This window comes from Mus musculus, chromosome 3 (assembly GCF_000001635.26).
Source record: "Mus musculus strain C57BL/6J chromosome 3, GRCm38.p6 C57BL/6J".
Lineage (NCBI taxonomy): Eukaryota > Metazoa > Chordata > Mammalia > Rodentia > Muridae > Mus > Mus musculus.
In genome coordinates this window covers 138,544,067-138,560,692 of record NC_000069.6, presented here as the reverse complement: position 1 = coordinate 138,560,692, position 16,626 = coordinate 138,544,067, and the positions used below count along the sequence as shown (strand labels likewise).

General features: G+C 38.8%; 1 protein-coding gene across 4 annotated transcripts in view; it reads right to left on the bottom strand.

Moving 5' to 3' along the window:
• Positions 1-996: 996 nt before the first annotated feature.
• Positions 997-16,626, bottom strand: part of Eif4e (eukaryotic translation initiation factor 4E) — a 33,506-nt gene continuing 17,876 nt past the window's right edge. For 2 of the 4 annotated variants that reach the window (NM_007917.4, NM_001313980.1), the window contains exons 3-8: positions 14,266-14,372; positions 12,939-13,034; positions 10,367-10,430; positions 9,687-9,800; positions 6,972-7,111; positions 997-5,303 (exon numbers count right to left, since the gene is read on the bottom strand). In NM_007917.4, the coding sequence (NP_031943.3) occupies positions 5,189-5,303; positions 6,972-7,111; positions 9,687-9,800; positions 10,367-10,430; positions 12,939-13,034; positions 14,266-14,372 (636 nt within the window). In that variant the 3' untranslated portion in view covers positions 997-5,188. The remainder of the gene's footprint in view (positions 5,304-6,971; positions 7,112-9,686; positions 9,801-10,366; positions 10,431-12,938; positions 13,035-14,265; positions 14,373-16,626) is intronic. The other 2 variants (XM_006500993.4, XM_017319453.2) reach the window with 1 other exon arrangement.

The window sequence follows — 16,626 nt, the reverse complement described above, 5'->3', positions numbered from 1 at the left end:
AGAAAAACTTTGCAAAACAATGCTTTATGCTTTCATCTCTGCAGACAGGCACCGTCTGGTGCATCTCACTACCTGATTCAAAAGGAACAGTAACTCTTAACTGCTGTCAAACAACTGCTCTTCAGATACTTGTCTGAAAGTAACTCCATGTCATTCAAGACCTTAAAAGCCCACTTGAGAAACAATGTAGCAACAATAGTGGAACAGAACTCGGGGAGATGGTGGAATGTGCTGCCTGTGTGTGCAGGACTGCCGCTACCCACCAAGAGCAAACAGGCACTTGAGATGTGGCTGTGCAGGAACTGGCAGAAGTAGCCACCCAGTCAGTGACTCCCATGCTCGACCCCACTGACTCACACATCATCATACTTCACAACCTATCACAGCTTCAGAAAGCAGTACCTGGATCCCAAGGATCCCAAATCATCGGGCAACACCTTAGACAGTCACAGGTGAGGCTGCCAGGGCATTTGTGTCCACAGTAAAAGGCAGATTTATTAGAAGTCACTGACAGACTAATTTTCTAATATTTAGGCAAATTTAAATGGCAAAAAGACAAATGGCACTTAAGTACTGTCTCAAAATGTAGAATGTAAGTAGCCTTTAAAGAATCCGAAGCTAAACTCCATTCTGAGACAGGAGCTATGTATAGTACACATTATGGAAGTATGCAGCCGAGTTAGCTATGTGCTGGAAATGTCCATCTTCTGGCCTCGGCCTCTTCAGTGCTTCTTCACACACATACCAAGTATTTTCTGCACAACTGTTCCCTGAAATTTCCAGCAACATTACACGAATAGTCCACGTAAGTCAAGAAGAGGTATACCACTGCACATGTTCTAAATGCCTGTTTGCCATTTTAGAGTAGCCTACATTTTACTCCCATCACCAGGAGACTCCCATTAAGTACTTGCCAGAACTAAAAATCTTCTTAAAGCCCCATTTTGTCAATTAGAGAATCCCCCCCACCCCGCACCCCAAAAAAAGCAAGCAAGGTCGGTAGTGAACGCATTTAATTCCAATCCTCTGCAATAAGATGGATCTGACTTCCATTACAGCCGGAGATATGAAACGACACCAGGTCTCAAAAGGAACAAACAAGCAGGCACACAGCTGTAATCCCAACATTTGGGAGGCTGAGGCAGGTTTAAAGCCATTCTGGGCTGTGTAGAACCTAAGCTCAAAAGAAAAAGAAAAACCCACAAAAAATACAGGTAATAAGCAAGTTCTCCCATTTGAGTTTTAAGACGGTGTTTTTCGTTTTTTCTACAAGTGATTTTTACATTGATTTAAATATTTATTGCCATCTAGACATTTAGACCATGGAGTCTTAATCTGAGAATACAAAACTGGGTAGGGGTAGTGGTGGTGAACACCTTTAATCCCAGCACTCTGGAGGCAGAGGCAGTTGCTCAGCCTGGTCTACAGAATGAGTTCCAGAACAGCCAAGGCTACAGAGAAAACCTGTCTCAAAATAACAAAATTTATATAATCTGTGTATAGCCCTGGCTGTCCTAGATATAGCTCTGTAGATCAGGCTAGCCTCTGTAGATCAGGCTGTGCCTGTTTCTACCTCCTGAGTGCTGGGATTAAAGGCAGGCACCACTACACCAAGCTCCCCTCTCCCCCAAAGAAAGAAAATCAAAGTACTACCGGGCAGTGTTGGGGGCACAACCTTTAATCCCAGCACTTATTCTGGTGCCCAGCCTAGTCTACAGTGAGTTCCAGGACAGCCTGGGCTTATAGAAAGCCTGTCATGAAAAACAAATGAACATACCATCACATAAACAAGAGCCATGGGGCTGGAGTAATGGCTCTGCAGTAAGCAGAGTCGTTGGTTTTGTGTAAGATCCAGTTGACTCCCAGCACTCACATGGTGGCTCACAACTGTGCTAAGTAATTAACTTCAGTTGCAGGGATTTCATGCCCTCTGCTGACCACCTCAGGCACCACACGATACAAAACATGCATGCATACACATTAAAAAACCAAACCAAACCAAACCCACGACTGGCATGACCACAGCTGGAGGGGAGGGGATGTTACAAAGTGGCATTTGTATGCACTGGCTTTCAGGCATCCTCCCACAGTGGGATTCATTTGGATTCAATGTTTCGAGACAGGGTTTGTGTAGCCTTAGTTGTCCTAGAACTAGCATTATGGACCAGGCTGGCCTCAAGGTATACTCATCAATTTGATGTGTATTTAGAGGGCTGGTGCCAAATGAGAATATCTATCCACTTGCCCCATAATACTCCACACTGAGAATACAAAGCTGGGTGTCATGAGAAACGTGATACACAGAGACCCAACACTACACCTCATCTTCCTGACAGTGCTGGCAATCACACACAGAACATAGTACATGCTTGGCAAGCACTCTCAATGAAGCACATTCCTGGTCCTTGTCTTTTTGATAAAGGGTTTACGTAACCCAGGTTGGCCTTATGGTCATTCCATCTCAGCACTGTGATTACAGATATGTACCCACCATACAGGCCATTTACTAAATTTAACCTTTTAAATGCAACTCCAGCAGCATTCAAGAACGTCTATTTCTGTCAAGTTGAACACTACCATCTATCTTAGATGGTGATTTAGAGCACCAATAAAAACATTCATACTTTAACCCTGTACCTTAGTCTCCATGGTTATTTGTGACTAGCTTTGCTGGCTGTTTATATGCCTAGCTTGTAGCTGAGTCTAACTGGAATTTAGAATCTAATGTACTACAACCTATTTATTACATCTTCAGGGAGTGTGTGATTTATGTGATTAAGAATTATTCACAAGTTCATACTCTGTATCTGACAGAAGCTATGAAATTATTTAAATCTTAATGTATCAAATGGTGATACACCAAATCCCAATTCTCATTCATTTATAAAAGGGAGAAATACCTACATATATTATGAACACGTGACAAGAATAAAACACTGCCTAACTTATTATGTAAGTGCTGTAGTTATTAATTCCTATATAGTATATGCTAAATCTTTCTGTCCAGTTTTTTCATTTTTCCATTATAATTATTCATCCATTACAAATTATTTCAACTTTCTATAACAAAGATACATCCTACTCAAAGTTTTTAACTTTAAAAACTGTATTTTATGATTCTTTTTTCACTTCTAAAGTTGATACTTCTTACAAATGAATGAAAAGGAATATGAGAATTAATCTCTAATAGATACAACTACTAGAATCCCACATGTTGGTAAGAAAGCCTCATCAGCCACCTTCATGCCTGTACACTGTATCAATCAGCTTCAGGGAGCCAACCGGGGTCTCATACAAGACAGCCAGGAATGCAGCCCAACATAGACCATATCATGTTGCAATGTCAAAAGATCTCTCAATGATCCACACAGTAGATGTAGGGTACAGAATGCTGAGATCGTGAGCATCGCTATTTCCAAAGCACTGAACAGGGAGTTATCTGTGACAACAAGAGCAGGCGGTTATACATTCTTGACGTACATAATAAGAGCAATGCTATTAATTCCGTATGTATTTTATAAGGATCTTTATCAAGTTATCAGTGTGAATTCATAACAACCACCACTTAAAGAGCATTTTTCTCTCAGCCAATGGTTTCCACTCTGCTACCCACAGTTCAGCTTACCCTTCGGCGTTAACAGCCACACCTCATCTCACAGGATCTGAACTATACAATTACGTACTGCAGACAAAATGTCTTCATGTTTGCTTTAAATGATACAAAGAATAGATCAAGGTTTCAAGTTTACAGAAAACCATACTGCAACAATTGACCAATATAAGTAGTTCTTAATACTTGTTTATTGTGTTTTATTCAGATAGTAACACTAATGTCCCTAACGCATGTTTCTCTATATACTTTCCTTACGCTAATTTTCTGGCCATTAAGTAAAAACATCTTAAACCCAACAATCAGTTTCTAGCCGCTGTTCCTACCGAATGGTGATGCACCAAAACCCCAATCCTCATCAACTGTAACATAGTCAAAGTCCATCACTCAACCTAGGACTGAGCAACTGTGCCTTAACTTTATTAAAAAGATAGCCACATCAGTGTAATTACATGTGATACTACCTAGTCAATTTATTAAAAATTGTAATAAACATAATAAACTAGTGCTCCAAACTGAGGCTGTGCATGGGGAAGACACTCTAAGAAGACACAAGAGACTGCCTTGCAATACGAAGTACAGATTCCTTCTAGAGATGGAGAAATAAAGGACAAATCTAGTTGTCTAAAAGACAATTCACTGTACACATTTTATTTACAGTTTTGTACACTGTCTTAATATGGATGGGACCGCTTTTCTACTTGAGCCATTGTAACCAAAGCAAAATAACCTAAGAATACAAAGTGTTAAAGTACAGCATAGAGATACAAAGGCAGACATACTAATTCTAGTTAGGAATGTAATTATGGTGTTACATTTTTATAGTCCACAATTATGTTTAGGGATCACACAGACATAGATCACTGATTTGAATGAAATGCATAAATTTGTAGCAAAGCTTTGTAGTTACAAAAAACAAAAAAATTACCAAAGAATGCACAAATTTAATGTTTATTCCACCTTTCTGTCATATTCCTGGATCCTTCACCAATGTTACACGAGGAAAAAAACAAAAGCAAAACAAATGAAAAACTGAAATCAGAATCACTAATGTTATCAAGGAGGGAAGCAAATAAATTAAATCTAGCAGCCATCAGCAAGAGGACAGCAAGGACAATGCTGTGAAAGGAAACAGAAGGTTGCTAGAAAGCTGTACTCAGACTCTCACACCAGCAAAGTCCGCTCCTGCATGGAGTGGAGCAAAACCAGATCTTTCCTGCTAAGGTAATAGAAATGCAAGTTCTTTTTCGAATACTGTGGAAAGGCAAATGTGTGTGTCATGGTAATTCTAACCGGCTGTTACAGAGCGGGCCAGGAACACATCTGCGGGTTCTGGGGTGACGTATACTGTAATTCTTTGATTGGGATAGTGGACACACTAGCAAAAATTGGGGGTGGGGGAGGAGAATGAACACAGAAGTACAAGACAAAGGCGAATGAGACTTCTCTTATATCTTAGCAACACTTGGATGGAATCAACTTCAGTGCAGTCCACTCTGCTTTGATGAGGCTTTGGTTCAGCTCCCAATCTCGATTGCGTGACGCAGTCTCCTGTGAGAATACTCAGAAGGTGTCTTCTTAAACAACAAACCTATTTTTAGTGGTGGAGCCGCTCTTTGTAGCTGTGTCTGCGTGGGACTGATAACCAATCACTATCTTCGGAGGAAGTCCTAACCTTTCCTTGTATACCCTCCTACAAGACATGGGAGACAAGAAACAATATTTTAAAAAAAAAGATAAAGTCTTCATATGTATTTTATAAATCTATCATATATTAGTCTTTACATTAGCAATGCAAGTCGAAATGTGTTAATTTTCTCTCAGTATTAACTAGCAAAATTAAAAATTAGTCTTTACTTTCACAGCCAGACTTTAATCACATTACAGATACCTGTAATCTCACCAGGTTTGTTTTTATTATTACTAATAAAAAGATACAATTATTACTAAATCAGTAACAAGCAAAACACGATCAGTCCATGGGCTCACAGCAATTGCTTGGTTAACATAGCAAGTGCCTATCTCAAAAACTAAAGTAAAAATTGTATTTACATATGAATTCTATTTTGCTTTATGTACCAACTTTACAAACCAATTTCAAATTAGTTGTGATTACTTTAAAAATAAAATGTGATGTATACTAACTAAACAAGGTTTAACTGTATGACTATCAACTAAATTCAGAGAGTCTAAAGCTTATCTGCAGTATTAGAGAAATCTCTCCTTAAAAGACCAAAAAAGGGAATAGGCATTGTGGCACACGCCTTTAATCCCAGCACTTGGGAAGCAGAGGCAGATATCTCTAGTGAGTTCTGAGACAGCCAGGGCTAGGTATGCAAAGATCCTGCCTCAAGTGGATGGATGGGTGGATGAGTAGAGAGGTGGATAGAGGGATGTCAAGGTATTAACAATTTAATCTGCAGGGAATGAAGCACATCTAAAGGTTGAAAAAAAAAACAAGTGCTATAAAAAAATGAAAATTGTGAGGCTGGGTTGTGAGTATGAAATAAGGCTAACAAGCACCTCAGAAAAGAGCAGAGGACTTAATTTTTAATCTTAGAAAGAAATCTGAATGTTTAATTCTCAGAAACAATATGAGGAAGACCCACTTTCACCGAGCTTTACCCCCGGCAGAATCACAGTTCTTCCAAACAGGTATTTTTTAAGTATGAAATGGTACCATAACAGGTTTTTTAAAAAACTCTTTACTATTAAAAAATGTATTCACATACACACAAAGCAATGAGAAGTTAAAATGTGTCAACTGGAAGCAATAAAAAAAATATTTCCTTGAATAACTGAGGTTAGAATGTTTTAAAGATTTCAAAACATCTAATATTGACACAAAAAGTTCTATAACAAATTCATTAATTTCTGTTTTTTTTTTTAAATACAACATTGCTACAGGTCAATGTTTATACTACAAGATGAAAAATGACAAGCTAACAATGAATGAATCCCTGTAATCCCACTTAGAATCTAGCTTGGTTTTTCTTACTGATTTGCATGTAATCAAAGAGAATTCTAACAAAATTGATGTGTGTGAATTGTAAACAAAAAAAAGAGAGAGAAACTTCTAAACACATGGGCTCTAAATATGGACAGGAACTAAGGCATGATACTTTTTATGGAAATACACCTGCTGCAGACAGTGCACACACCACTGCTGCAAAAACCATTTTACATTAATGAAAAACAGACAAACACATTCAACATTAACAGGATCCAAACTTTTGTTTGTGAAAACATTTACAAAGAAAATAACAGTTTATAAACACCAAGTGTCTAAAGCTGCACATAAAAGACATCTACACACTTAATTAACCAAGGGTCAAGGAAGCAGGAGGAGAGCACAACGTACCCTATGTGTGTGACTGCATCTCTGTTTTCACACTCAGTAGTCCATATTGCTATCTTATCACCTTTAGCTCTAACATTAACAACAGCTCCACACACATCATCACTGTAGTCATCGAAAGATTCTCCAATAAGGCACAGCAGCTAAAAATAAAACAAAAAATAACAAATTACATCGAATATATATATATATATATATCATCAACAACTTAGAAGCAAACACAGGACTCTTCTATGTATAGTTATAAAACTAAATAAATCGGATTCTAAGTCAAGAACTGACATCTTAAATTGGTCAGGAGAGGCAGCATTGCCAAATTTGAAGTCATCCTGATCTAGAGACAAAAAAGAAAGCAAATGAGTAAGATTTGACTCTGTTTTGTTGTGAATGGAGACAAGACACACATGCTGTGGCAAATCAATGCAAGAAGAGGACAACGCACAGCGTGTGAGTTCTGGGAATTAAACTCAGGTACTCAGACTTGGAAGCAAGCACCCTTACCTGCAGAATCACAGAGCAGCTTAAGAACTGATAAAAAAACAAACAACAACAAAAAACTCCAACCTATTTATTTTTAAGAATATTGGTATTCTGCCTGCGTGTTTGTCTGTGTCCAGATCGCCCAGAACTGGAATTACACAGTTGTGAGCCAAGTGGGTAATGAGAATTGAACATCCATCATCTCTCCTTGGTTAAGAACAGCTAGTGCTCTTAACTATTTAGCCATCTCTTCAGTCCCAAGAACCAATTTTTAAAATGTCTATATTTTACTCGTTTGCATTGTTTTTTCTCTTGGCTTAAAAAAAAAAAATTCAGCCGGGCAGTGGTGGCGCACGCCTTTAATCCAGGCACTCTGGAGGCCAGCCTGGTCTCCAGAGTGAGTTCCAGGACAGCCAGGGCCACACAGAGAAACCCCGTCAACTGTTTTACCTCTTTCTGCACATTAGGCGCACAAAAAAGGTGACCTCATTAGCCTCAGATGCTCGGATGCTTAGTTACCTTGCAGACAGCGATCACAATGACAGCAATATATTTATGCTCCCATTAATTGCCATTTCCTAACAGTTTCAAAGTAGAGTTCAGTGGTATTAAATACACTGAGCAACTGTAACTCAATCCATCACATTATTTTTCAACCTATCAAACTGAAATGTCCTTTTTCCTACAGCAGCAGCACCCAACCTGTAGGTCACAACCCCCTTGGGGGTTAAACGATCCTTTTAAAGGGGGTGCTTAGGACCATTAGAAAACACAGACATATAAATTACAATTCATAACAGCAGCAAAATTTATGTTATGAAGTAGCAACAAAAATAATGTTCTGGTTGAAGGTCCCCACAACTTGGGGAGCTGTTTTAAAGGGTTGCAGCACTAGGAAGGTTGAGACCCACTGGCCTAGGGCATTCCACAATGGTATTATTTACTCATACTCTCCTCCAAAAGCATGATTAAATCTTTGCTTTAATAAAATGTTACTGATCCATGTAAGTACTTATTCACTTAGTCAGTGCTAACTGTAAATCAGTACTGAGTCTAAGTGGTTAAAAAAATAGCATTAACTATGAACTTCAGTCCCAAAATTACAACCTAGAACTTGACCACAGAAAATGCCTAGTTTCATAGTATAGCTCATAAAACCAAAGGGCTAAAGTATATCACAACACATTATTTAGTTTTAAATATTAACCAACAATGTCATCACTTGCTTCACTAATTTCAAATTTTCAGAATTTTTAATTACAGTAATACTATAAATGGGTTATAAAAAGTCCACATTAATCACAATATAAAGTCCTATTATTTTTGACTAATGAGATAAGAGGGGGGAACCTGATTGTAGAGGTAAAGTTAATGTCATTCACTTTTTACTTTATTTGCTTAGTTTTTTGGTTTTGAGACAGGATTTCTCTTTGTATCCCTGGGTGTCTTGGAACTCTCTAGACTGGGCTGGCCTCGATCTCACAGAGATCTGCCTGCTTCTGCCTGCCAAGTTCTGGGATAAAAATACTGCACCACTGCGCCTAGTTTGTCAATCATTTTTTATGACTTGTGGAATGATAGAAATCATTCACTGGACTCACATGTTTGAGATACGCACAGGATGGATAAAAAGTCTTCGCCAACTAGCACATGTCTATAATTAAAAAGTTGGAGGCAGCAGGACTCTGAGCGGCAACAGCAGCCTAGCTGGGTAGTAAAACCCTGTCCTCAAAAAGCAAGGGCTGTGACTTATTCAACAGGAAAGGTCACACCTGAACACACTAAGATCCTCCCCTCAGATGTGTACAGGTATTTGCATTCTATGGTAGTTTCAGGTTAGTATAAAGGTGTGGGTTTCCTCACAGCATCTCTGCTAGCTTGTTCTCACGCACCCCTCCCCATATCTGACCCCGACCTCCTCCGTGCTTCACTCCTAGTACATGTCTTCACTGTCCTGCAAATACAGATTATGTAACACACTCATGTATTTAAAACCTAAGTTCCACATGAGAGAAGACGTGCCATCTTCTTCCCAAGTCTGGCTTATTTCCCTTAACATACTTTCCAGCTATGTCCAAATACCAAAACGCTTCAGGGATTTAAATGTCATCCTTGCACAAGCGTGGTACCAATTTCTACTCGTTCTGGTTTTAGTAAATGTGATGCCACGTGAGCACAAGGGCTTCTTTAGAACAGGGGCTGTAAGTAGAGAAAGGCAAACATATCCTAAAGCCTTACTGTCTCTAGCCAGAAGCGATCGAGGTCACTCCGTCTCTGCTGCTTGTTCAGTGTGATCAGCCACCGTCCTCCTCGTTTGTTTTTCTCATCTTCCCACATAGGCTCAATCCCGTCCTGCAGGAGGAGAAGGCAGCATTAGACAGCACTGGTACTCCGAGACACAGTATTAGACTCAGCAAGCACCACTGACAACTTTTCTTTCGTTCCCTGTACCCCTGCCACTGGCACGGCTTTTAAACATACACAAGAACTACACGCCAGAGGCATGCAACTGCGCAAGCGTCCCACCTCCTTGTGAATTCTCCAACTGCAAAGCTTCATGTCACCTAAAGGTTCTGAAAATTCCCGAGCAGAAACCTTTTAGAAGCTACATTAAAAACTATGTAATTTGAGCTAACTAACGTCCTATCCTAGCACCTGACAAAGGTCTGTTTATAAATATCTCATGGGTTTAAAATTAGCTGACGAAGTCAGTCTATTCAAGTATATCCAGGAAGGGCTGCACAGAATTAGCAAGGCTCGAGTCAATCCCAGGATGTTCCCATGAGTAACTAAATATTACCACAGAGCACTGTACTCAAGCCTGGTAAAGCCAACTGCCTGAATTTGTGGCCAGTTTTTACAAATACCTGAATGGTCTGGTCCTGTAATAAATATAAACAATCATTGATTAGGCATACCTTAAAAAGTGAGTAGTCACAGCCAGGCATTAAATTACTAGACAACTGGATATGGTTGTATAGACTAGGTAAAAGAAAATAATAATTAAAAACATAATATGTAATGCAGGGTTTGGGTGCTTACACAGACACACACACATTTGGAAAATACGAAAACATAAAAGTATGTAGATTTGTTTTTCTTTTTTTGACTCTGTATGTAGTTAATTTCTGAAATGGACACAACAGGTCTAAATAATGATTACACTCAAAGAAATTTATAATGTAAACTAATACAAACAACTATCTCAAATGACTACTCTAAAAAAATATTTTGATACATTTGTTAACTCAATGCAGCCATGTGCACTTAAGAAAATTAAAACAAACCATCAGTACTGCATGGCTCAGTCAATCAACATTATTACCTCTGCAAGTATAAACACAGCAGTGGTTCTCCAACTCAAAATGGTTCCTATCAGTCAGCACCGCAGTATGAGGAGCTCAGGCACAGGCCAGGATCAAAGGCATTACCAACAGGTAGACCTGCAGTTCTGAGCTATTGCCCAAATATTTAAACCACGGAATGGTTTTCGAGGTATTTGATATATACTTCTTAAAGGCAGAAGGGCTGTGTCACTGATCTCTGTGTAAAACTGAAGCACACGTCGGTTCCGTATTTGCTCTCCTCCAATAGACAGCAGAGTTTATCTTAGGAACCTTGCTGTGTTGACCTTAATTTTGTCTAGAAATATTTCAGACACTTTTAAGAAGTCTACATCTTCCTTACCACATTGCACAGTATGATCCACCTTGAATACGATAGTATTAAGTATCTAATGACTGACAGTTCCCAAACCACAACCTAAGAATCTTAAGGTTACATGGATGAGACTAAAGCAAAAGGACTGAAGAAATGTTTGTGTAAAACCTTCTAGAAAGGAGTAAGAAATCAAGAGGTGGCCTAATCCATCCAGAAAGGCTCAGGCTCCGTCCTTCCCCATCTCTCAGCTCTGGTTCCCGGGGCTTTTGCTTACACTCACTGCCATGTGGGGCTGTGCTCCACTAAAGGAATCCTGGAACCAGGCTTATATAAACAGGTAAAAGCCAGGAATGCAGTCCAAGAGCACATGCGAGTGGGCATGGGATTCAAGCCCTTCCTTTTTCCTTATTAAGAAACTGGAGAACTTTTTGTGCGTGTAAAGAAGGCTTGAGAGTTATTCAAAAGTCTTGCAGTAAAAACACAGTGAGTACAAAAACCATTTGACCCTTTCAAAAACTCCAATTTAGACAGCCACCTTTAGTAATTAGGAGAGCTGAAATATACTTGTTTCATTAAAAAAAAACAAAACAAAGCAAAAAACCAAAAAAAAAAAAAAAAAAAAAAAAAAACAACCCCATAATGTTCTTAGAAAAAAACTGAATTCAGCAGTCTTATGTATTTTATATGTTGCCTTTCTCAATGATGCAATGAATACCTAATATCTGTTGCAGGGAAATATCAGTACAGACATTGGAAACACACTGAATACTGATTGTGGCCTTAAAAAAATACAGCTATGAATTTAATGACTACAGTCTATTCTTTTGTGTGAGCAAAACAGACTCAGAAGTTACATGAAAATGTTGGTCACTAAACTCAGCACCTATGACCTAATATAAACATATAGAATAGTAACTGTGAGGTAACTCTAAACTCTTCTCCAACATTTGCCTCTCATATTCTCAAAAAGTATTTCCCTATATGTTCTCTAAAAATATCTAGAAAATTCAACTTTTGGATGAAGTAGGATGCATCTCAATTGTAAAGCACTTGCCTATCATGTTCAAGGTCCTAAATTTGATCCTCAGAAAACAAAAACTACTGTTTTAAGATAAATTTCAAAACATCTAAGGCATGAGCAGTGTTGATCTGCTATGCCTTGGCAGGTAAAGGTGGTGGGGGATTCCAAGTTCTACAATGTTAGGACATCCTCAAAAACTCAGCTACATCCTGTCTCAAACATACACTTCTCGAAAAAAACCTTCAGTTTATATTCTATTTGTAAGTCTTGAAAAGTTTATGATCCAAGTTAACTTCTTCCTAAACTAAAAACTAATCTAAAAAACATTTTGATTACTCTTTGATAAATTACAATAAAATTAATGACCTAAGATTACAGACACATCATTGTCTTGCTACTCCTGAGTTTATAGCCCTGAAAGTTAAATTTTATAAGTTTCACCTTTTGATAGCCTGAGCAGGGAAATTCCAGATATTATACTAAAAGCTGTCTGCAGAAATGGGGATGTTTAGTAAGGCCTTTTAGTATCCAGTTATGACATAAATATATGTAGGTGACTGCACAGGAGACGGACAGCCAAAAGGCTATCAAAAAATTCTAGGACAATAATAGAGGATTCTCACGGGAAGATGAGGAATACAGAGTAATCAAACCGAAACATAGGGCTTTTGTGTGTACTCAACAATGTAAAATAAAGCATAACTACCAATTCAAACTTTTGAAGATATTCATCTTTCATTTTGTAAATGATGTAAGATAAAAAAATTATTCAACTTAGAAGTATATATAAGTATCTTAAAGTTACTTACGCCCAAAAGTCTTCAACAGTATCAAACTTAGAGATCAATCGAAGGTTTGCTTGCCAAGTTTTGCTTTTATCATTTTTAAAAAACCAGAGTGCCCACCTGAAAATAAAAGCCAGTATATAAAGTTGTTTACCCATATTCATAGCTGATTTATTTACCAGTCAAAGAGTAGAAGTGTCCATCAGTAGGCAAACGGTGTAAAATGTAGAACTGATAGGCAGTGGAAAACTAACCAACGTTAAAGAGGGAATCTGACACAGATAACAAGGACGAAGTCTAGGGATAAGCCTATGTGAATTGCCCCACACATGCACATGGGTCTACTTACATGAGGTACCTAAGGTCCTCAGGTTTGGAGAGGTCAAAAGTGGTGCTGAGGACTGAACAGCTGGTGACAGCAACTTATTTAATAAACTAATTTTAGTTTAAAAGATGAAAATGGTACCAAGGAAACTGCACAGGAAAAGCACTTGCAGTGGGGGCCTGGTAACTCTGACAACTAGAACCTCTGTAAGAGCCAGCTCAAATTTGTGCTATGCCACATGAAACCTTCACATTTTTTATACACATACACACAAAAATAATGTTTTTATAAAATACATTGGGGGTGGAGGGGCTTCCAAGGGGTTCTCTTTGTAGCCCTGGCTCTCCTGGACTTCTCTTTACAGAGCAGGCTGGACTTTAAAGACCACCACCTCCCCCAGTGCTAGGATTAAGGTATGTGCTGCCACAGCAGGCTCTAAAATGCATATGTTTTTAAAGATGAAATAGGTTTGTTATACAACAATGCAAATGTAATCAACATTACTAAGCTGTAAAGATTTTAAGAATAGCAAGAAGGGCTGGACTGGTGACTCAGTGGTTGAAAGCTCTGACTACTCTTGCAGAGAACCCATATATAGTTCCCTACACCTACATGGTGGCTCAGACAATTATTGTAACGAGTTCCAGAGGAGCTAATGCTCTCTTCTGGCCTCCACAGCCACTGTACACATACGCTGCACAATCACAGATGCAGGCCAAACACCACCCATACACATAAAAACAAATCTAAAAATAAATAACACAAAAAAGGTAAGATAAATTGATATTTGTATTTTATGATATGCATTTGAAGCCTTGAATAAGCCATGTTCCCAGAGCCCTCCGCTTTGTCCTGTGTTTATGTCTATCTCCTTCAGAGGCCTTCCTTCTCCTTTAACAAGAATCCTCTACAGGCTGACAACTGATCACATCTAAAACCAGTCATACCTAACTTTTCTCTGTAAACCTATCTTGTTCACCACACCCTTATTACTAAGTCAGAAAAACTACTCAGCAGAAAGCTTACCTGTTCTGTAGAGGGTGTTTAATATAGTGCTCTGGGTTAGCAACCTCCTGATTAGACTCTGTTTTTTCCTCTTCTGCAGGTGGGGGATTAGTGGTAGGGGTGGTTTCCTAATGGGAAATAATATTAAGTAGGATTTTTAAGTTTTTAAATATAACTATGACAACAATACCATAAACAAACTTGATCCAACGACAGAGAACAGTTAACTTCTAAGACAAATGACAGACCCTCTCTAGGAGAATCGGGCTACTCTACTGCTTCATGACAAAAAAAGTTTCTCAAACTTAAGTGATTTTATAAAATGTACACCACCCTCCTATTTGCACATTTTTAAAATCAAAGAGTATACATAAAGTTCAATGATCCGACGCTCTTACCAGATGTTAAAGTATTATATAAGAGCTAATGGCATAGGCAACAGACAAGCATATGTCTAGCATGCATGGAGCAGCGGGTTCTATTCCCAGGTCTACCAACAATAAAGACATACTCTACGTTAATGAGGTAGAGAGGATTAAAGCTATACTCTGACAAGTTTAACAAATACATGGAAATGGTGAAAAATAAAAGTGATCAAGTCAGTAATACAGAAGTCCTTGGTAACTTCATGTCAGACTCATTGCTTGAAAGAACAGCTGTTTGGAATTCTCAACAGGCAATAATGTAAGAAGGTGGACACTGACTTGAACTTCAGTCTTCTTTTAGGCTATACATAATAGTCACCTAAACTATGCAAAAGGAGTCTGGGAATAATTTAAGTGTTTCCCATTTGTTCCCTTGTTGTTTCCTCGGCCTGCTATAAGCTGATCTTAACTAATAGCCAAGGAAGCCACCAGAAGCTAAAGCGAAGGCTAGAATAGAGTGCGGGAACACTCCCCGCCCCCATACACACAACTGTACACACACACAACTGCACACACAACTATATTTGGTTATCAGATTTAAAAAAAAAAAAAAGAGAAACTTTTTAAAGATGTATTCTTACATGTGTGAGTGCTTTGCCTGGAGTGTATCTGTATTCCCAGAGTGCAATGTTTACTAAAGGCCAGAACAGGCTGTTATTTCCAGCCATGTGAGAGATGGAGATTGAACCAGGGTCCTTGTAGAAGAGCAGCAGCCAGAGCTCTTAAATGCTCAGCCATCTCTCAGCTTCCATTTTTAATATTTTTATTTAATTTATAGACTTCTCGGCTCTAGGCATCAAACCTAAGCCTTTTCTTGTATGCCTTAGATAACACTTGAATTATACTCCCAGTGCAACTATCTATCAGCTTTAAACTGACCCGAGACAAGTACTGTATGTGCTAAAAGACTTCAACTACTCAATTTAAAACATACTTTTTAAAGCAGCCTGTAATATGTTCAGAAGCTTTATTCTCTGCATCCATAAAAATTATTCAGGGATCAGATACTACAAACCCAAACCTGATGTTCAAAGTTCTATCCCTGGAACTTACATATCGTCCAACATGGTGGCGAGCATCTGAGTCCAGTTATTTCTCAGATGAGATGAGAAACAGGCAGAAGAACCACTCAGTCTCAAAGCTAGCTGGCCTGTAAGCTAGCTGGCCTGTAAGCTAGCTGGCCTGTAAGCTAGCTAGCTTTGAGACTACGTTAAACAGGTATGGGTACAGACAGCATTACATGCATACACCACAATAAACACACTAAGACAGACACCATCTTAAAAATAAAGAGGCTGGTCAGATAGCTTGGCAGGTTAAATGTTCCCTACCAAGTCTGTGAACCTGATTTCAAACCCTGGGCACCCACGTCGTAGAAGGCTCCTTCCTACAAGTTCTCTTGATATTCACCCCACCCTCACATACACAAACACATTAACTATGTTTGATTTTGCTCACTAGATTACCAGCGGCCATGGTACTTAAGCATAAATTATGAACTTAGTAACTAAACAAATGTAAACATGTATATAGACTAACCAAGACCCTAAAATTTACATATAGTCAACTCCTTAATGAGTAAAATCATTAACATGTCCTCAGTAGCCAACTTAAGTATTCAAAGAGCAGAGTGCTCTGAACAGCATGCTCTCCCTGACTAGCTTAGAATCACAGTGCTGTACAGACACACACTAGGTGGGGGCTCCATGGTTTTGGAGAGGGGAATAGCGGTGATGGACTTGCTAACAATGCACTAGACAGAATGAGGGGCAGAAAAGTGAGCCACAAAAAGCCATGCATAGATAGATCCTCGGTCCTATGGTGACTCGGAGGGCGTGTCATAGTGTGACTTTGTGCAGTTTACAGAGAACACAGTCAAATTCTCTGGGGCACAGTGAAATTTGAATTTCAGGGGAAATTCAAGTCCTTATAGTCAGAGTCTCTTTCAGCTTCCAGA